The following is a 21,704-nucleotide window of genomic DNA, read 5'->3' on the forward strand; positions in this document are numbered from 1 at the left end:
TCAGGGTAGGTGTGCTTGAGGATCGAGATATGTGAGTTGCAGATTTTTGTGGGGAAGATGAGTAGTTGCAGGGTTTTTTTTTTTTTGGGTGCAAGGGTAATTTTGTCATTTCACCCCATGTTTTTAACATCGTACATTAATGACGGAATGACCTATCTGTTACCGTTTGCAAACCTCAAAGGGATACGCAAAATTTTCCAAACCTGGGAATAAAATATCCTTCGTCAAACCTCATGGTATAGAACATCATAAAAATAAAAATCAATTGAAAGATGTTCCTTTTTATTTTGTGGTAATGAAAGATGTTCGACGACCATATGTTATGAAGTTCTTACGGAGACAACAGTTGTTCATACCCTGGCCCATTAAATAGAATCGCTATGGCTTCAAATTTGATGCTTGGATTGCCTATAAAAATCTTTCATATTGAACTCCCAAAATCTGAATTTTCCTTTCTGTGAATAATCCGTGTAGGTCGTCCGCGAGTGAACGTTGGTATATAACAATCAGCTTTGCTCAGTCTGTCAAGATGGAGTTAAATTATTGGTTGGAAAGGGCCAATTATTATTTTTTGTTTATTTAAAGTTGCTCTGAACTCTGGAAAAGCACAGATCTATCGTCATCAATACATACAGTTTAAAAAAAAATAAAAATTCAGAAGGTAATAAAAAAGGGTAGTGGCAATAAATTAAAAAAGAGCCCAAGCAAAGGCTGAAGGCTGACTTCCTTTTAACGCCCTGGTAGTTGAAAAGGGTGAGTGATGTGGAAATGAAACTTGTGCGCACAGAGAGAGGTCAGAGACGGGAGATTACTTCATAGGGCACATCAGACTACCTGGAGAGAGTAAAAGAGAAAGGGGAAGAAATACAGAAAGACAAGTCAACAGGAAGTGGTGAACTAGTCCATTCCCTTTTGCTTTAATGAACACAAAAGAAGTGAGTCAAGATAAATGTACAACATCGCAAAGAAATTTGATGCAGAGTCAGCCATCATATGACCGTGAATGCTTGGTATATCATTTTAGTTACACCTCATTGCCCCTGAGTTAGTGCGTGTGCGTGTGTGTGTGTGTGTATGTGTATGTGTTCCTGCCTACTTCAAACACCTGAAAAATTCTGAAAAGTTGAAAATGAAAACAAGGGTTATAACTTATAAGAAGAAAAGAAACAACAATTACCAACTAAAAACAAGAGATCAGAGTTACACAGATTTATGTACCTTGAATCAGTGAAACTCATCCAGGCACTTCGATCAAGGCTCGTTACCACCACCAGCATTTCGGAAAATCTGAAACAAGGGTAACTCTGCAGCAGCTTGGAGCATCCATCCTGTTTCCAAATGTGTTCAGCTTCCAGGGGGAGGAGGTCTGCAATTCTTAAACCAGCAAGAGTTCTTTCTCTGTGGTTGACAAGTAAATCGTCAGCAATCTTTTCTTTGTGGGGTAGGGGTGTTGGGGAAATAAAATATGTGATAAATGCCACAAAGTTATCTTCTAACCAGAATTAATAATGAAAAAAGATCTACATTTAGGAATAAGGTATTCTCCATTTCATCTGCTGACAAGATTTTCCTTCCATTTTTCCAATTGTTCTTCAGATTTCATCCGAACAAACTTTCTACAGAACAAAAGGAAACATGATTTTTGACAATGATGTTGTCCACTACTTTCTTTCAAGAATCCAATGAATTAAGAGAAGTCCTTAGTTCCAGAGTTAGGAGAGAGGAGAAATCTGGCCACTGTTTAGAAGGGTACTTAGTACTTACATCTCGCTTACGCTGTGTTTGTTTAATCATAAAATATTTGAAGGGAACATAATTAATATTTATAAAATTTATTTTGTATATTCTGCCATTAGGCGTTTCTTTGGTTGTACATTGGAACATATGATTGAGGGAAACAATCCAGCCATATGATTGGGATCGAGTTCTCCATGGGAGCCAAGAGTAGCAATGATCAACATACCATCACTATTTTGGAAAAACATGTTTGTTTCTAACTTTTTGCATTTCAGTAAAACATTCTCCATCCCCCTTTCTACTCCTTATAAAATTTGTAGAGGGAATGGTATATTCAGCAAAGCACTTTCACTAACTAAATGGGGTTGGCTGCATGGATCATGTCTTGCCACCGAACTCTGTCAAAGGCCAGTTTGTGGTGAACCCATAGCCAAATCTAAACTTTAGAGTTGTTAATGAGCCTAGCTAGGTCAGCTCATTTAAGCAAAGCTTGAGCTTTGGTTGGTAGCTGATGAGCCTGAACCTCAGAAAACCTTGGCATGCAGAAAGCCATGAAGGGGAAATTTTGGTTTGCTTAGACCAACTCATTTACAGCGCTGCTAAACTCACACTGGAAGAGCACAGACATCTCTTGCACTCATGGAATTGGAATCTGGAATTTTTTTTGGGCCTGAAAGGAACATAAACTTACTAGGTTAGTTTCCTTTATATTCTCCAGTGACTCTGCAAGCTCCACTTGTTTTGATGCTGTTGCATGTAGTGCCTATGAAACATAAAGAGGAGAGTTGATTTCCAGAAGTTAGACTGAAACAAATTCCAATGAAGAAACTGCTGAAACCTATGATTATCATAAACTGCCGACTAAACAATAAATCAGGTGGTGAGAAGGAAAATTTCTTACTTTCTTTGTCTTCTGCAAGTCATATTCTATGGATTTAATACGACTCAATGACTCCAGAAGCATGATATCTTTCTCTGGAGGGATTTTCACTGGTTTATTGGTCAGTTCAGCTACCAATGCTTCTAAACTTTGTAGCCTCTGCAAACAAGGACGGATTAAGTCCTCCCTGGCAGCCTGTGAAGCAAGTTGGTCTTCAGAATTTGGATTAGCTGATTCTGGAATACGTTGGTTTTCCAACCGCTCACTGGCATTATTCACTGAAACAATCTTCCCAAACCCAAAACGTACAATATGTAGGACAGCTAACACTTCAAGTAAGAACCGAGCCACTAAAGTTGTTAAACGAGAAATGAACTTCTTCAGCCTTCTTTCCGTGACATTATCAATTGAAGCATCTGGCAGAAAAAAACTAAAATCTATAAGAAACATGTGCAATAGGCATGCATGGAAGAAAACATTGTATGTGACACAGGACAATATCAAAAGCATTATACTAGTATTTAATAAAAACTGCTAGACAAAGAATAACCATGGAGTTCAAAGGTCATACAGAGGGACAAACTTCAAATGAAAATCCCCTCCTAAGCCTACAATAAAAAGTTCTGAGCACCCCCAAACCCTGGCTGCTCGCCAAGAGGAGAAAACAATAATTAACAAGTTATGCAGGATAAAAATGATTGTCAAGCAAAACACTCAGATCTTAGTGTGGGGAGTAAATCCTATGGATTTAATAACTATAATGATCTATGCAGATTATTATGTTGCATAGTTTGATGCAAGCATTAACATGAAGCAAATGATTGATTAAATGAAAAGTTTCCTGGTGATCATGTACCTGCTGAACTGACATCTTCAACTGTGGTGGCAATGCCAACTGATTCAGCCTGGCTGCGGAGGGCTAAAAGATCATCTATTCTTTCCTGAGAAACAGTAGGAACCAACAGCAAAGAAGATGTTATTTATTTTCCTGTTTTTTTTTGGGAGGAGGGGGGTGTAAAGGAGATGCAGAAATTAGAGAGGTGTAACCATTCAGTATCACAAGAATGTACTCAAGATGTTAGCAAGGCTTCCAACTGTACATTTGCATAGGATCAGTACTTTGTACAATTTTTTTCAACATGTGTCTTATGATACAACTGGGTGCAAACCAGTCAGTTTCCAATAAAGCACTACATTGTTTACAAAATAAGGGCCAGTCAGTTTTCAAAAAAATTTCTCTTCAAAATCCACATGACCTCAGCCCATGTTTTGTTCTGCCCTGTTGATCTGAAACCAGATGAAAGGCAGATTTTGTCGTATTGGCAGGGCACGTAAACCCTCACTCACCTATTTAAAGATGTGAAATGGCAGAAGAGGGTGTTAGAGCTAATTGCAAGTAGTTTGGAAGGCTTTGTTGAATTACTAAGTTCAAATTGAGTCGTGGAACCGACGATTTTCAAACATGAATATTTATTTATTTTTCCTTCAGAAAATAGCTGACATATATTGTAAGCCATTTACAACCTTCGCTGTGTGTACAATCATGACATCAAGTGTGACCTAAACAATCCCCTAACCTGAAAGGTTCTCAGATATGCAGGGGGCAACAGGAAACAACTTTTTTTTAATGATAGAATAGGAATAGGAGGCACAATGTTGCATGGTATCATGCCTAATCAGTGGCAATACTCAAGGTTAATTGACAGTGTGTGCAAATTCTGACACCTGAAAGAGGGATGTAAACGGGATCTAGGGGCTGACAGATTATTCTTTCTTAAAATAATTTAGTAGGAATAGGTAGGATCACAAAGAGGAGTGTCAGGTTGCGTGTTTCAGTATGTAAATCAACTAACTGAGCGAGAAGTTCATGCTCTTCAATTGAGAATATAAGTTGGTATATTAAGTCTTACTCATGGTATGATGATGCTTTTAACTTATTGTAAAAGCATGGATTTTACATTAAAATAATATAAAGTTATGAATTCTATATACACTTTTTTTTTCTTCTGAATAGTCACACAGAAGATCTCCTTGTAGGTAGGTGTGTTCCCTTCAAAAGTCATCATTCAGGAAACAGAAGGCACAACCTGATAACTCAATGAACCAACTCTTTGAGGAAATTGCAATACTACACACAAGGGATCCAAGTCTCATATCTGCATTTATTCATTGAGATAGGGGAGAAAGACATAAAATATGACAATTCATACAAAGTACCGAAACCTAGGAAGTTCTCAGTCCTGTGACTGAAAATCTGAACCATGAGGCAAAGACCAGCATCTGCAAATGTTTTATGATTTGTTCCTTCTTGGTTGCATTGCACTAACCCAACTTGAACATCCTAGGCTACTCGGGCAAGGTAACAGCATCAGCAGTAGAAAGCTTGCTAGGAGATCACAAGGATCACCAATACAAGTAGCAAACCACAAAAGATGCAGAGCTACAGGTGGTCTGCTGATGGATTGAATATCTAAATGCAAGGAAAAGCTTACATTCCCCAATGAGTACTTTCTCAAACTAAACTAAACCATCCTATGCTGATGCTACTTTACAAATCTTGGTTATTGTTACACCAATAATATGGTCGAGTATTAAACCCCCCCCCCAAAAAAAAAAAAAAAAAAAAAAAAACCTCAGCCTTTTCCCAACTTAATGGGGTTTGAAAAAATGTTAAAAGAAAAAGTATCAGAAATAAACATAGGGAGAGGGTTCTCTCAGCAAGAGGCATAGCGTAGTGCACCAATGAGGGGCGACGGAAGAGTTTCGTAAATAGGGGCAGAGAGGTCATTTTATGTGAGGAAGAGAGAGATAGAGACGGAGACTAGAGAGAGGGTGGTAACGTATCCTCCGCCACTTGCTCAGAGAAACTTTCCCTAAATATTATACTTGACACATGATACCTGCATTCTGATGGCAAATATAAATAGGAATGTTGGTCCTAAGGGAAAATATAAAACATAAATATGCTTATTAAAAAAAATATGGGACATAAACTCACTTCTTCACGGAGTGTTGTTAATTGTGTGAAGCTAGAAATTCTTAGCCCAGTTGATGAGACTTCAACATCTGATCCTGACTCAGCAGAGGATATTTCATTACTTAAGATCTGTAACAAAATAAAGAAATGGTTAAATAACTCAAACATAAGCAAAGATAGTCAATTACAAACTCCACTGTTTTTTTTTTTTTCCTTATTTTTTTGTCATGTCACCTTAGAGGCATGTACTTAAAACTTAGACATTGTCCCCATAAAAATACTGCTAGTTTTTGTTAAATATCTAGCTTCTCCAGTATGTAACAGCTGTGCTGATAGGGATCATACACGTGATAAAGAGAGTACTTGAGGCCTCTGTTCATGTGTCATAGTTTATGAATTAACAGTAGCAATGAGTAGAAGGATCGTACCTTCATTATTTCTGGATCATTCCATGGTCCCTTACTAGATCTCATGCACCCTCCTTCATTCGGGCATGAACAAGAGCCACCTAGGAAATCCGGCAGTTGGCTGTTGAGAATCAAAATGACAGGATGAATCTTGGGGAAAGAAGTCCAAAAAGCTCTTTCTTATGTACCAAACAGAAGATAGTGAAACAATATTAGTAACTAATTGATAAAGGAAAAAACTTGACCTTGGGTCTATATGTTCCAGCAGTTTGTTCTGATATTTATTTCCTAAAACCTGTGAAACCAGATCAATGCCAATTACTTTCAGAAAGCCAGCATAAGTTGAAGACACTAGAAGTAAGACAAGGCCTTCTTACAATTATCTTTGAGGTAGTTTTTGGATCAAGAAATCCTTTTACAGTGTTCCATAGCAGTTTGAAACCACTTCCAGCATTAACAATGAACATCAGATGCAATGTCTGCATATGATGAACTGGTATTAGTAACAGAAAGGGTGAACTCCTCTAGAACTCGAAATGATTTTGAACTTTTGAAGCAGTTTCTTAATGAATCAGACACCTCAGGATAGTTGTCACCATCCATTTTTTGCATGCGTGTAATCAATTCATGTGCAACCTTGCTGAAACTCATCCAGTTCTGCCCAATTGATCAAGCCATGCAAATCAGTAATAAATCCGAAATATTATGCCACATGGCAATAGAATAATCATATTAGTGATTAGCCTTAAAGCATACCAGTCCTTGTACATCCAAAATTGTCGTTGATGAGTTAATATGCCTTTTTGCAGCAATAGAACACGCTGGAAACTTCTCTGAAAAGTTCTTTTCAAACCCCTGAACATGGTACTTTAAAAACCGGTCCACGGTGGTAACATCCATAAGTTTAGTAGGCTCAATTTTGCCAAGTCTCTCAATATAAACAGGCCTTCCCTCTTTGTCCACCCCATGGTAACCGTGAGGGTAATAACGTTGAACCTCTTCAAATTCATCATAAACAAAATCCTAACCACAGTTTGTTGCAGAACAGTATCCATTAGAGCGTAGAAAATAATTTGCAGATTTTACACTAATATAAAGGAAAATAAATGAGATTTTGAATGAACTTACTTGTACAATAGATTCAACCCCATACTCCTTTCTCCACTTCAGCATATCTGACCACATCTGGACAGTTTTTTCAAGATCAAATTTTCTTGCTTTCAAAAATCTGCATCAACAAGTACCCTTCCGTGAATTAGGAGAAAACAACAAAAGAAAATGGCACATAGCACAAGAACTAAACCTTGAACAACTTACTCATTTACAAAGTCAACTTGGTTAAGATACTGCTATTTTTCTATACAATTTGGCATTAATAACCTACAGAATCCATGCATCTCATCAAAGTATGCACACCACAGATATCTACAGAAGTCAATGAATGCGTTGCGGGACAAAAAATGAAAAGCAAAAGCATGGGAGAAATATTTCTAGTTCTGGTCCTAAACTTTGGGAGGAGAATGAGTTTAAACGAATTAGTCAAAAAATATGCTATTCCAAAGACATAGAAGCACATGAAACCATGGAACATAGATCCCTAAGAGAAGGTGTGTTGCTTGAAGACCTCGAGCAGATCACCTTCTTCCTGTACATGCTAATGTGAGAGCTCTGCAGACTCAGGGAGATAGTTAAACATCATCTTTGGTGGTGGATTGGACTGAAGAAATTGATGTGACAAGTAATAAGAATAGGAATTACCATTTCCAGATGCATGGGCACTTGCATTCATAAGTTAGCAATCAAACTACTTCTAATTTCTAATGAATGAACCATGACTTATAGGAACAACAGCAGAAGACGGCCTTCATCCAATGCTATCTCATTCAGGAAGTCTAAACACCATAGTCAGTCGACAAAAACAAACACTAGGATGGGGTAATGGATTAGAAGAATTAAACTTTCATCAATTATTAGGAAAAGAAAAGGTTTTCTCAAGTTCAGTTCCACATTTGAGATTAGTTGAAAATCAGAAAACAAGGAATAGTTTTTCCGTGACGAAGGATTGAGGGACGTCCTACTTATTCTACATTAAAAGTGATGAGGACTTGGAAAACAATAAGACTTGGGTCTTAAGGCAGCAAAAAGGAAAAAGATGAAATAGAAAACATGAGCGGAAAACGAAAGTTTGATTGTTCCAGAAGTATAAAACGAACAGTAATTAGATCTAAGAAAGCAAAATACCCAAACCACAGTACAGGTATAGTTAGATAGAAAGACTGCGAGGGGTCTGCTTCATGTCAGTTTCTTCACCTATTATAATGCTCTGGTATCAGATTTATCAATTATAATGCAACATAGAACTGAATTTACCAAAATGATGAGGAATTCATTTTTTTCAATCATCGGAAAAAGAAAGAATAAATTCCCAATGTTAATCTGGTATGATATAGTAAATATCAAATTAAAAGAAGCAGAAGGAGAAAGAGAAGAAATGGATAAATTTACATACCTTCTCATTGTATGATAATCATCAAAGCGGGATGGAAGAAGATCTTTCTTGAGCAGAGCCTGACGAAACACATTCACCGCTTCTTCCTCCTTTGCATCTCGAACATCTTCGATTGATACAGATGGAAACCGACAGTCGCCGACTCGCTTATTGCCTCTTTTCCTGAGAGTGTGTGAAAACCTGGTTGAAGCACTCATTGCCTTCTTCTTAATAGATCCGATCCGAGTCCTTCTCCTCTCGTCCTCAGATATTTCATAATCGGATTTTCTCACCCGTTCATCTTCTTGAATTAAAAATCCCTCGCCTAAAATGAAAAATAATCAATGTACAGCTAATCAGAATAATACGATCTTTTTAACTCAATCCCATTCGAGACTAAAAACTTCAAACTCGAATTACCTGGCATTGTCAACTCTGCGCGAAAAATCCGATTTTAAAGAATGCAATAGAAGGAAAAGCTGCAATGTAAGAACTAGATCTCATCAATCTGCCACAAGATTCTCTTTTTTCATGGCTCTCAAATCAAACAAAATTCACCAGGAGCTCAACAAGGCCAATGAAGAAAGTTCCAGCTTCAATAACGTTTGAAGAAGAATCAACAATGAGAAACTAAGAACAAGCACCGCCTTTCTTCGTTGTGAGATACGATCTAGAAACCCAAAGGAATCGATCGATCATGAAAAATAAAAAAAAAAAGATCAGAGAGAAATAAAAGAAGGACAAAAAAGATAGATGGAAGAGAATTGTGAGAAATAAATCATCAGCCGCAGGTCTCAGAGTCTCAAACTCAGAATGCAAATCGAATGAAAAAGAAAGTAAATTGTCTTCTCTCTCTCTCTCTCTCTCTCTCTCTCTCTCTCTCTCTCAAATCTCAATCGCTCTCTTGGATGTTTCCGATCTGTCGGAACGTGTCGTGTCTGTGAAGAGTGCGCGCACTAAGCTCGCTCTTTTTTTACTCTGCTTCCTGCGTGATATTATAAAAAGCTTTGCGTGAGCGTAGCTTACTAGCTTCCCCCGTTAAGAGGTCACGTCGTTCTCGAGAGAGAGAGAAAATATTGCGGGGGGTGATGGTCAGATACCGCCGTCCGTAACCGTAGGGTGAGTGGAGTTCGTTTCATGCTTTTGATTTGGATTTTTTGGTTCTTTTCTGTCCTGCACTGCACTCCAACAGTGCTACTTGTAGCGTTGTTACACCCTACGTCTTTGGGAAGGTTTTTTATCCATTGCACCTGACTTGAGCATTCGATCGAAAAAATATGGGCAGTGACGTCTTTTTATCTTCTTAAATATTGGAGTGGACGATTGGATGCTTAAATGAGAAGATAAAAAACCCCTTTGAAAAAGTCAATAAATGCAGCGCGCATCAAACGGTTGGAACTGTTCTTATGAATTTTTATATTTAACGTATTCGGCTCTCCTCCAACTGTGGCAAGATCCAGCCCAACAAAAAATAGGGGTGTTTGAATCATTTTACATGCGAATCTCACCTATGAAATGACCAAAACCCCCTATTTTTGCTGGACTAGATCTTTCAGTTCCCGCCACGATTGGAGGAGAGCCAAATCGGCTTTTGTGTGACTTCAAGAGTCAAATGTGTATGCTCTATAAAGTCAATGAGTGCAACGCGCATCCGACGGCTGGAACTGTAACTTCTGTTTCTTAGGAGTGGCTTCGAGATTCTAGTATGTATAATCCAGAATGAGTAAAAGAGGAAATTATGAATCCACAATGATGGGGATAATCTCTCTATGCACATGAGGGTGGAAGAGGCACGATTAGAATGAAGAAGGTTTCAAAAACTCATGATGATGGTATGGGATTAGTTTCCATCAATTTGAAATTGGTCGGACCAGAATTTGTTTTAGATTTGTGTGAGGTTTGATCAACCGGCCAGAATCTATTTAACGAAGAATCAGTGTTAATTGGAATGAGTATATAGGTGGATTAAGTCAAATTGACTAATTCCATCAGTTTCCGATTTGATTTTCAAAACACTTGACAAAATCAAATATGGAGATTATCCTATTAAGTTCTTGTCTGTTAGATTAGATATCATGGATTTAGTCCATCGTGTCAGCCATCTAAAAAATCAATATGATATCAATACAGTATCAGATCGGATCACCAATATCAGACAGAAATACCCTAGGGTTTCCTAAAAAATAGGTTTTTTTTTTTTTTTTTTTTTGGACATTTTTACTTCTGGTTCGTACCATTCCACCAATATAGGTGATCCAATACCGATAACCTCAAACCATGAATGTGTATACTTCCAGCCACTTACAGAGAGCATGGTTTGAGACTTTGAGGTATCAGTATCAGTATCAGTATCAATATCAATATCGGATCGCCTGACACCTAATCGATATCGCTAGCCACTGATCCCAATAACATGTCGATCATGTATCGATTGAATGGCAGAGCAGGGATAAAATAGTCAAAAACCAATTTTTAAAGCAAAACAAGGGCAAAACTGTCTAATATATGCCTATTTGTATTGATAACATATCTATTTTGAATACCTAATTGCTCTAAAATGATGAGAAAGAGAAAATCCGAAATTATTGGGAGATTTGAAAAATAGGTAAAAAGATGATTATCAGGCTGTGTTTGCGTGGTCCCTGTGCTTAGACACGGAAAGGGCAAGATGATTGCCCCACTTCCATAAAATGAAAACTCCCATGTCTATTGGATGCCTCATGCATTTTCATTGGCTCCCACACTGGTGTAGGGGTCATGCAATCTGACAGTGATCCCCTACCTACAAAATAAATTGAGAGGGACAAAAAGATCCCAAAAAAATTAAGATTATCACAATTAGATGAGGGTACAAATATACTACAAGTCTACAACTATACAATGGGGGCCTATTTCATGGCAAAGCTGTGATGATCCTGATTCGCATAATAGTTTATTGGTAGGTTCGGTTTGATTATTAAATGATGAAGAGGCTTATGGTACACAAAAAGGGGAGGGAGGGAGGGAGTGAGAATCTGTCAACCTTGTCCACCATCACATTAGTAGTAATAACAAAAGAGCATGTCACATGGGCAACACATACACACATAAATACAATAAACACTTTGGAACACATGGATATTACTGTCACGGATTTCTTTCCTACAACATCCGCGCTTGTCACACAAGTTACTTATTTATGGGATAAATTTCTCTGCACCGGGAGCGCAGAATACACCAAATACATGCGGGTGGGTGAAATGATCGATTCACCCCTTAAATGACTCAAACTTGGCCCTATCCCATGCTATGTTTATAGGCGCAGCATGTACCCAAATACGCTTCCAAACAGAGAACATACACCCTTTATTTATTAATCAACAATTCGTGTTTCTGTGCCTCTCAAGCATTACCAACATAAAAAGAGATATAGGTTAATGGGCATTGTTGTATGGACTTCATGAGATATGGGTGTGCTAGCGAGGGGGCCAAAATTGAGCAGGGCAGTATAGTGTGGGTCCCATGTAGGGGTGTGGATCCCTATGGTGAGGTCACCTAAATTGAATGGTGGAGTTGTCATGGTCTTAGATATTCCTCTCAATCCCATATCAATCGTGTTGGACTCTTCTGTAGCACGATAGGAAGTGTAGCACACATCTAATGGCTCGTAATGCTTGGGGCTACAGCTTGTATGTTGGGCTGCATATCAAAACACTGTAGACTATCGAATGGTACGCTACAAACCCTATCACGCCACAGAGGACAACCAGCCTTTAGGTGTCTTGGGCATTAAACTGGGAAAAGGAAACCTCCCCCGTCTTCCCATCCAATCATCCTTAATACGTGCATCCTTTTGAGGTGGACCGGACCCGTGAGACACAAACATCAATCAAGAATTGAGATTCCTAGTAAGAAAAATGTTAGCTTTACGAATTAATGAATGGACATAAATGCTATGAACTGTCCTTTACAGTTATTTGTGTTGTAAAAAAATAAATTTGTGCAGGTCGCCCATTAAGGGCCATAGAATCATGGTTCTAAGTATTGGTATCGTATTGTTCGTATCGGACGATATGTATCGGTTTTGCTAGTCATCGATATTGATATTGTACCAATATCGTATCGATAGTACGATATGGACAATAGATAAAATGGTCAAAAAACTCGTTCTTTTAAGAAAATTTAGGGGCATTTGTGTTCAATACAACTTATCCAGGCCGATACCATATCGGTATCGTATTAGTTTTGCGGGTCATCGATACCCGTTTCCAATATCGTGCACTAAAACCAGGCATCGAATAATAGACCCACATAGAGGCTAGGAATGGAATCGAAAACTATACATTTCTTAGAAAGCAAATAAAGAGTATAAAATAGTTTTGTGACCAAAGATGTCATCAAAAGAATATGATCCACTCATCAAGTCTATGACCATTCTCTCAAAGGAGCAAGCCTTGGATCAGCACGCTAGGATTCTGGCAAAGTTAGCCAAACAAATTGACAATGTTAATTTTTTTCTTGGCAAAATTACATGATTAACTATTTTTGGATTTTCATTTACAAAACTGTCCACCCTATGTTTGAGTTAACAAAAATAGACAAAAACGAGTTTAGTTTTACAAAACTAGACAAAACAGTGACTCTCTTTCCTTCCTCGGCAGTTCCCCTCTGAAAAAATCTCTATTTTTTTTCCTCTGTTACTTGGAGTAGCAGAGAATGGCGGTGGCTGGGACAAGGGTAGGGTTGCAGGGAACGGAGGATGCCTGGGCGAGAAGGCAATGACAGGGATAAAAATATCTAAAAAAGTAAGTGTGGGAGGGAGAGACTATTTTGTCTAATTTTGTAAAACTAAACTCATTTTTGTCTATTTTTGTTAACTCAAACATGAGATTGACACTTTTATTAATGAAAACCAAAAAGTAACTAATCATGTAATTTTCCCTGTTTTTCTTCTAACAATAAGGGGATGGTAAACCTTCACCAAAAAACCTAAAAAAAAAGGGACGGTAAACCTCATAGAAAGTGAAGAATGCATGTTAGTAGAAACATTATATAGTTATGGGCGGTTGTTGCAACCGTAGGAGTTTTCTACTCTAGACTCCATCAATTATTTCTATCAAGTGGTAATATTCTATAGCATTTCAACTTTGAAAACGTTTTGTTCATATTGTCATTTAACGAATATTTAGTTGTATCATAATAAATCTTGATTGAATAAACAAAAATAGATTCTTTTGTTTTTTTAAAAGAAAGAGAACATTATCTGGACACGTGTGGTGCGTTACCCTGCGTTTAGACACAAGGCATATGAAATGATTACAGCAACCCTTGAAGAATCTCTCAAAAGAAAAAATTGGCATGTGAGCTAACAAACCATCCATTGACTAGAATAATCCGAAGGCACTTGACAAAAATAAGTATTGATATGGGATGTCAAAATCGGAGACATTTTTTTCCCTTTAAATAGAATATATCTAGGTTTAAATGGTATGTTATTGGAACGTTAAATACATAAAAAGGAGCATAGAGTTTCTTCTTTTAATTTTGGGACGGATTTTTTCTTCACCCGCCGTGGGCATCGATACAATTGGTTGCCCAAGGAGAGGGGTAGTTTTGACCCCTAATAATGAGTGGGAATCTCATCACATGATTGCATCACCAGTGAATCAATGATGAAGGAAAATTTTCGCTTAATTTTGCATTCCAAAAATAGACTAAGTTTTTTTTTTTTTTTTTTTTAATAATACATGGAATTTCTTAACACAACATTTTTATGTTGGTATTTCCCCCCTTAAATTAAATACAGCTAGATTCAAAGGGTGCCTTTCTAGAACATCAAATGTAGAAAGAGGAGAATAGAGTTTCTTTATCTTCTTTATCTTCTTCTTCTTTAATTTTGTTTTTCCTTAAAAAAATTAAGGAAAAAGAACGCAATCTAGTCGCGTGCCCTGTGTAGCTTTTGCGTCTAAATACAAAATAAAGCAGGTGAAAGTCCCGCGCTGCCCCCATGAAAAGGCTAAAATTCCTCCTAGGTCGATGCTTGCACGTGCTCTCCATTGGCCAGCACAACGTGCATGCTCTAGAGGCCGAGATAGCGATCTCTTTCCCAAAAAATTAATAATACGATAGAAGCCCTCGACCCAACTTCCCTATGTGAAAGACAACTGCTTGCTCAATTAGTTGGTGTTTTACGAATAAAATACAGACTCCCAGGAAGTCATGGGTTTGATTTTACTATTTTCACCTTGTTCCAGAAAAAACCCATGGATTTTTCAATTAGGATTCTATTCTTTAATATATTCTCTAAAAGAGAGACCAATAGAAACGCTTATTAACAACGCTAAGATATCAATAAAGATTGAAGAAGACAGCGCGTGATGCTAACGTGATTTGTGAGCTTCAAGATTATTTAAAGACCTAATTAAAAATGTTGAGTAATGGACCGTGCATCTTGTTTTAACCGTAATCTAATTTGTTTGGTCGTTACCAAAAAAAAATCTAATTTGTTTGGTCAAAGTAAGACAGTAATTGTATTTTAGTGTTATTAATTATATACCTAATTATGCTGTCGTTAGTAGGGAAGTGGTCTGTCAGATCATGCTTATGTTCTTAATCTAGGGTTAGTTTTACATATATGTACCACAAATGTGATCTTTCACTAATCACTATATTAATAAAAAAAATATAATAGGATCTTGTCCTTGCCGTTTTCATATCACCAGGTTATAATATTTCTTACCACGTGGTAGATTAATTTAGATAGGTACATAGGTTAACCCACTTTATTAATTAAGGTTACAAAAGCATCTCAATGATCAAATTTCACCCTTAACCAAGAATTGTAAGTCATTATAAAAAAGGGGAGGAGTTTCGTACACAGCTGTGAATAGTGCTCGATCGTGTTTTCGATCGTTGGATGAGCAATGATCATATACAATACACAATTCTTCATTTCCATTCAACGGTTACAGACATGGTCTGTGTACAATGCAAAATCGTGCACAAAACCTTTTGCCTTAAAAAAATATGTTTAAAGATGAGTAAATTACTCCCCCCTCCCCTCGATTATGCTCGAATGACAAACCCTTTCCCTGGGTATTGCGTAATGACTCTCCCCTCCCCTACATTAACAAGATTCTATCAACTGTACCCGTTTCGTTAAAAATGGCTGTTAAGTGATGACATCACCTTAAATATATTCATTTAAACCCACAAATACCCTTATGATTGTGATATCCCAAGATTACCCTCCCTAATGCCCTTCTTCTTCTTCTTCTTCCACCTGCAACGCCATTTGCCCCCAACCCAGATGAACTATACGAATAAGAAACCAAAAAACAAAATGATTTGAACAATCAAACAACACCAACTGGTTTCCACCCAAGTTTTTGTTTTTTCCATCGACACCATACTTGATCGCCACGCCTGTAGGGGTATCAAATTTAGAAACATGATGTTCAATATAATTAACTCCACCGTCAGAGAAGAAGATGACATAGGGAACAAAAGCAAATTATTGGACAATGTCGTCTGATTGTCCTCCCTGCTATCACACATTCGATCTAACGCAAACTGGTGATTTCCATTTCCACTGCCCCTACTTTTATCTAACTACATCACTAATAATTTTCCTCAATCCAAGAAAACCCTAAATCCTTCCAATCCTAAAGAACTCTCATCATACCCTCACCTGTAACCCTTCGAAAACCAAGGATTCTCAAAAGGCCCACAAAATTTTCTCTCGTTTTGCATAGATCAGGAAATGCCGCACCAAAATCTTAATAGAATTCACAAAAAAAAAAAAAAAAAAAAAAAAAAACCCACTGGTAAAATCGCAGGAAATGAGGAATTCATAGTTATTCGTAACCTTTTGGTACGACAAAGCATGAGGAAAGGGATTAAAAGAACGAAAACCCATAAAAGACCAGAGATAGAGCGAAATGGGTTTCTTAGATCTCGGCTCACCGTTATCAGATTTGGATTTAGTCTTGTGTTCCAGTGTAGAATTCTGCTTTGACGATTCTTCCTCTGTTCCAGCCTTTAGGATGCTACTAGGAGGGTCGTTGGCATTTTCTGCAGCCAGCAGTAGCCAATTTTGCCACTGTTCATGGTGGTTTTGGGTTTTGAAATCGAGTTGACAAAGGGACAAAGGGATTATTCAGGTCGTTTTTACCGACAACGATGGCCTGCATTTGGATCGCTGTCAATAGGCCGTCATTTGCCAGGACTGCTTTGATTCATCAAGGGCGATACCGGTCCATGTCGAGATGGGAGTTGCAGATCCAAGCCGATAAGAGTTGTAGGTCCAAGAGATTTAAGTTGCTGGCGGTTTCAACTCCTCATCTTCGAGTTTCTCTTTTCCAATGGTTGAAGACGATAGGGAAAGGAGAAAGAAGTAGAATGTCTTAAGACACTAGGGTAATATGGTCTTTTTGTAAGACTTAACTCTCAGAGGTAATATGGTCTCTTTCTAACACTTAACTTTCAAAGGGTAATATGGTCTTTTACTAACACATAACAACCATTTTTAACGGAATGGGTATGGTTGATAGAATCTTGTTAATGCAGGGGAAGGGAGAGTCATTACGCAATAACCAAGGGAGGGGTTTGTCATTTGAGCATAATCGAGGGGAGGGAGGAGTAACTTACTTTTGAAAGATTTATAAATTACAAGAATGCCATTTCATTAATATCATTTCAGTTCTAACCTAGTAAAATGAGAACGTGAGATGGATTTTAGATCTCTATTTAAAAACGGGTAAAGTACATGTACCCCCCTAGAATGCACCCAATATTCCTCGTACCCCCCTAAGCGGCTTAATATTCCATGTACCACCCCTGCTTTACACCCCAAATGTCATTTAAGTCCACACCAGGTATTAAATGCTATAAAATGACCAAACTACCCTTTCTTCTATCTTTTCTAAAATTTGAAAAGACCTAATTGCCGTGACCTATTTACTAAAATTTGAAAAGACTAAAATGCCCTCATCTTCTTTTACATACCCACCACCACCACCACCACCACCCCCCACCATTAACACCATCACCATCCCACCGTGAAGCCCCACCTCACTGTCTCTCCTCCCCTCCTCCACTTCCTCCCCTCTCATTGAGTTGAGAGCCGCAGCCACAGCATCGCTGATTGTAATGAAGTTCCCACTCCCATCTTTAGCCACAACCATATCGTAATTCGTTGCTTTGATCGATGTCTGCAACAACCTTCGATCCTTCCACATGATTCCACTTCCTTTTTGCAAAGAGTGATCCTGCAAGAAAGCTCACAATGCAAAGAGCCAATATGGCTTTCCCTGAAATTGGTTTTCCTCTCATTTTCTGTCTCTGTATCGATTTCCAGCAACAAACACACTGTTCCAATAGATCTCCTATGTCCAAACACTATCTTGTTCTCCAGCTTCATTAGAAAATGGAGAAATTAAAGATAGAATGAAGCATATGATGAGAGCCTAAGGAAGGGCAACAAGCTTGGTTTTAAAGATGGGTTTCAAGCTTCAATGTAATTTAATGTGAGGGATTGAACATTTAGGGTAAAATCTTCGAACTCTCTCAACAACATCCCATCTTCAAAATAGGGTCTCTGTTTCAATAATCAGGTCTGGGAGTGGGTTTTGGAAATCGGGTAGAGTGAGTGCATTAGCTAGGTATTTTTAGTGAAATCAATAAAAATGCCTCTTTACTCTTGGAAGTGGAAGAGATGTTGGCGATATTCAATTTCTTGAGCATCACTAAGGAATTACTAACCGAACGACTGATACGGTACAATCTCTTCTCAATTTTCTTCCTCACTTTCCCGTTGCTGTAAGCGAACCCATTAAGACAAATTTCACATGGCATCTCCTTCGGAATCCTACCGATGGTGACCGGTAAGATGAGGCGATTATAGTGAAGCTTGATTTCCTACTTTTTCACGTAATCAGTGACTATCTCCATAAAATCCTTCAGGCCAGAGGTTTCCTTCCATGATTCGTACTGCTTGAAGCAATTCAAGATTATTTCCCCCTCGGCTTTAACCATGTTGGTGGATCCCTTACTAATCAACCCCCACCTAGATTTCTCGCTGCCATCGTAAGTGAACATTGTCTTGATCTCCTTCATTATTTGAGGGTTTCTCCCCTTTTGAGTAATTTTTTCCCCGATCCTGGTAATCAAGCAGATCTAGGTTAAGTAGCAAATGACTCAGTTTTCTTAAGGGGAAAAAAATGAATCTTTGCAGAGCATGATCAAGAGATTGTGGGGTTCGAAAGATGAAAAATCTAGAGGAGATTGAGGAAGTAAAGGAATTGAACCCATGAAGGAGTGGATTCAAGCAATGTTCTCGGTTACGAACTATGGTGGGTGACACAGATCGGTACCTGTGAAAGTTGAGAAGGTTGAGCCGTTGAGGGAGGGGAGGGAGGTACGATTAAGAAGTTCAGAACTTGGAGTGGTGATGGTGGTGGTGGTGGGGGTATGTAAAAGAAGATGAGGATTTGGGGAAGTGAGGGCATTTTAGTCTTTTCAAATTTTAGCAAATAGGTCTGTTCAAATTTTAGAAAAGATAGAAGAAAGGGTAGTTTGGTCTTTTTATAGCATTTAATACCTGGTGTGGACTTAAATGGCATTTGGGTTGTAAAGCAGGGGTGGTACGTAGAATATTGAGGGGTGGTACGTGGAATATTGAGCCGCTTAGGGGTGTACGAGGAATATTGGGTGCATTCTGAGGGGGTACGTGTACTTTACCCTTTAAAAAATGAATTATACTTTTACTGAGACCCATTAAATTAAGGTTGTGTTTGATATGCATTCTCATAATGCATTCTAGGTCGATTTTGCATTCTCGGATAATAAAAATTATTACTCAAAGAAAAAAAAATTATGTCAATCCTTGAAAGTAAACCTATATTTAGGTAAACTCCCTTATTTCTTTTTTTGGGTCTCTCTCAATATCACTATGCTTAGTGAAGTATAAAGCTTCACTATTTGCCATTTGACAATACATTGATTAATCAATATGATAGAGGATCCCACATACATCTCAATGGCCAGATTTTAGTCCAAAATAAGCAAGGAAAATTGTTCAAGCTCTGATTCAAAGTTTTAGTAAAATTATCAAAATACCATCAAACGGGAATGAATATAAAATACAAAATGACATCTTTTATAATTTTAACTAAGGCTGATGTTCTCTGTGCCGCAGTGCAGCTTGTGCCCAGACACATGGGCCTGCCATTTAGGGGGGTAGGATGGTCATTTCACCCACCCCCATGTGTCTAGGTGTAGCCTGCGCCTCGGCACAGGAAACATTCCCCCTTTTAACTACTTCCTAGCTCTATTCATTTAAAGCCAAAATTGTACCAATGAGATGATTTTCTAGTCTTCTATAAGATGGACTCACCTATGTATTGTCATGTGATAAATAGTAAAGCGTTATACTTCACTAGACATAGTGACGGGGAACAAACCTTTTGCACTTCCCTCGATTACCAATCGGGATCCTCGACAGTTGGGCAGCAGAGCGGTCGGAGTGTGGCTTCACACAGGCAGAGCATGGACCCTACCCAGGCAAGGTGCTCGGGTAGTTGGTGGGGTGGTCATTTTGCCCTTGTCTGTGTGAGGCCGTACGCTGGCGAATTAGCCCTCCAAATCTAGATTGACTCCTTAACTATGTATTGGAATGATTTTTTTTTGATAATGATAAAAAATCAGTACTAATCAAACATAATATGTACAAGATCCTCCAAACAGTCAGAAAATAAGGAGTTAATCCTAGCAAAATGAGAAAGTCTATCAACCGGTGCAATATTAGATCTAGATTGTTTTGTATTGGAATAACTTAACCATGCACTAATGTAACTCTATAAAGATTTTCAGGCTAGCTGATGTTAAAACTGCCAAACCCAACCAAACAAATAAAGTAAAGTTTTTTTTTTTTTTTGGGTAAATACCAAACAAATAAAGTTGGTGATCGACTTTTGAGAACTGGGTCAGGAAGGTTCCCTGTTTTGAGATCAATCTAAAGTTGCATTAATTTAGTCACAACTAAAGTTGTCCAAAGAACATGTACTTTCATTGTCATACATGTTTTGGATTAGTTTAGATAGTGGGTTTAAAAATTAATGATTTAATGGCTGCAATGCCAGGTAGCAACAACCGTTTATATTGTTTTAATAATGGTACTTGATGGTAACTAAAGAGAATGCTATTCTAGGGTTAAATATATATATTTTTTAAATATTGAATTATTTAAATCACATTATCTTAATTAAAGGGTGGAGGATCAAGCAAATTTACTGGAGTCCAACATTTTTTTTTTTTTTTCTCAATTAAATATAGGCAAGAGTTCTCTGTGGGGGAGTGTGGCCCTTGCGCATATGCGGGGCAAATGAGAGCATCAATAGGGCGGTCATTACCACCTTTCATGGGGTAGGACAGTCATTTTGCCCCCCTCTATGTTTGAGCGCAAGACACACACTCCCCTACAAAGAACTTTCTCCCTTTAATATATGTGAGAAAGTTCTCTGTTCGGGAGTGTGGCCTATGCCAGCACTTACATGAGTCTATCTCTCTCTTCCTCATTTGAAAAGACACCTCTGCCTCCTTATTTTGACGAAGAAAGAGATACACACATGGGAATGATAGCGTAGACCACACTGTCGTACAGAAAACTTCTTCTCAAAATATCCCATATTGCATGGAATAAAGTAAGATGAAGAGAATGACTGGTGAGCAGCCCATAGTCTTTGCTACTTATATATAGAGCTGGCAATATGTCGGGTTAAGGGTGTTAATCGATCAATTTGGTTCTGTTTTGATTGAGAAGAATCGTTTCAATCCATTACTGAGCCAATCCGAAAACAAATTGTTAAAGAGTTTTTTTAAAATTTTCGGTCCGGTTTGGCCTAGTGTATTAGTGTTTTTTTTAATAGTTTGTAATCGGGCTATTAACGGGTTCGGTCCTGTTTGGTTTCAGGTTAACATGTATATATAAGGAAATTAATGGGAATTTTATATTTTTGAGGTTTCAATTTCTTATCAGGTTACTGTCTACCGGGTTCAGCCTGAATTTTGTATTCGATTGGGGCATTTGATCGATCTATTTTGGTTTCGATTTCTACCAGTTCATATAACCCAACCCGAAAACAAAATGAAAGGATTCTATTTGATTTGATTTGGGCTAAATTGGTCTATTTTGGTCGACCTGATTGATTTGGGCTGAATTTTGAGACCCTTAAATCC

General features: G+C 38.0%; 1 protein-coding gene and 1 long non-coding RNA gene across 4 annotated transcripts; one reads left to right on the plus strand and one right to left on the minus strand.

Annotated features, from left to right (window-relative positions):
- Positions 1 to 876: 876 nt before the first annotated feature.
- On the minus strand, positions 877 to 9,070 carry LOC122669617 (phosphatidylinositol/phosphatidylcholine transfer protein SFH9-like). Of its 3 annotated transcripts, none has more exons than XM_043866416.1 (14): positions 8,910 to 9,070; positions 8,511 to 8,814; positions 7,130 to 7,229; positions 6,758 to 7,024; positions 6,581 to 6,658; positions 6,379 to 6,480; positions 6,247 to 6,296; positions 6,023 to 6,122; positions 5,616 to 5,723; positions 3,474 to 3,558; positions 2,639 to 3,033; positions 2,429 to 2,500; positions 1,219 to 1,398; positions 877 to 1,115 (listed from the first exon to the last, which is right to left on the minus strand). In XM_043866416.1, the coding sequence occupies exons 1-13, from the start codon at positions 8,914 to 8,916 to the stop codon at positions 1,345 to 1,347; spliced, it is 1,722 nt and encodes a 573-aa protein (XP_043722351.1). In that variant the 5' UTR covers positions 8,917 to 9,070; the 3' UTR covers positions 877 to 1,115; positions 1,219 to 1,344. The 3 variants fall into 3 exon arrangements, with proteins under 3 accessions (XP_043722351.1, XP_043722350.1, XP_043722349.1); XM_043866415.1 differs by having other exon boundaries at positions 877 to 1,105; positions 3,474 to 3,567; XM_043866414.1 differs by having other exon boundaries at positions 3,474 to 3,567.
- LOC122669618 lies at positions 4,489 to 13,882 on the plus strand. Its single transcript, XR_006334055.1, has 3 exons — positions 4,489 to 4,630; positions 13,590 to 13,591; positions 13,869 to 13,882. It is a non-coding gene; the product is annotated as an uncharacterized LOC122669618 (long non-coding RNA).
- The last annotated feature ends 7,822 nt before the right edge of the window (positions 13,883 to 21,704 follow it).

This window comes from Telopea speciosissima, chromosome 7, assembly GCF_018873765.1.
Source record: "Telopea speciosissima isolate NSW1024214 ecotype Mountain lineage chromosome 7, Tspe_v1, whole genome shotgun sequence".
In the NCBI taxonomy this organism is placed as follows: domain Eukaryota; kingdom Viridiplantae; phylum Streptophyta; class Magnoliopsida; order Proteales; family Proteaceae; genus Telopea; species Telopea speciosissima.

Bases quoted from the DNA above. Each gene is read 5' to 3' on its own strand.
- LOC122669617 (XM_043866415.1), bottom strand. The intron at 6,297-6,378 runs GTAAGAAGGCCT...CTGGTTTCACAG, and splicing joins AAACTACCTCAAAGATAATT to GTTTTAGGAAATAAATATCA. The intron at 6,123-6,246 runs GTCAAGTTTTTT...GATTCTCAACAG, and splicing joins CTGGAACATATAGACCCAAG to CCAACTGCCGGATTTCCTAG.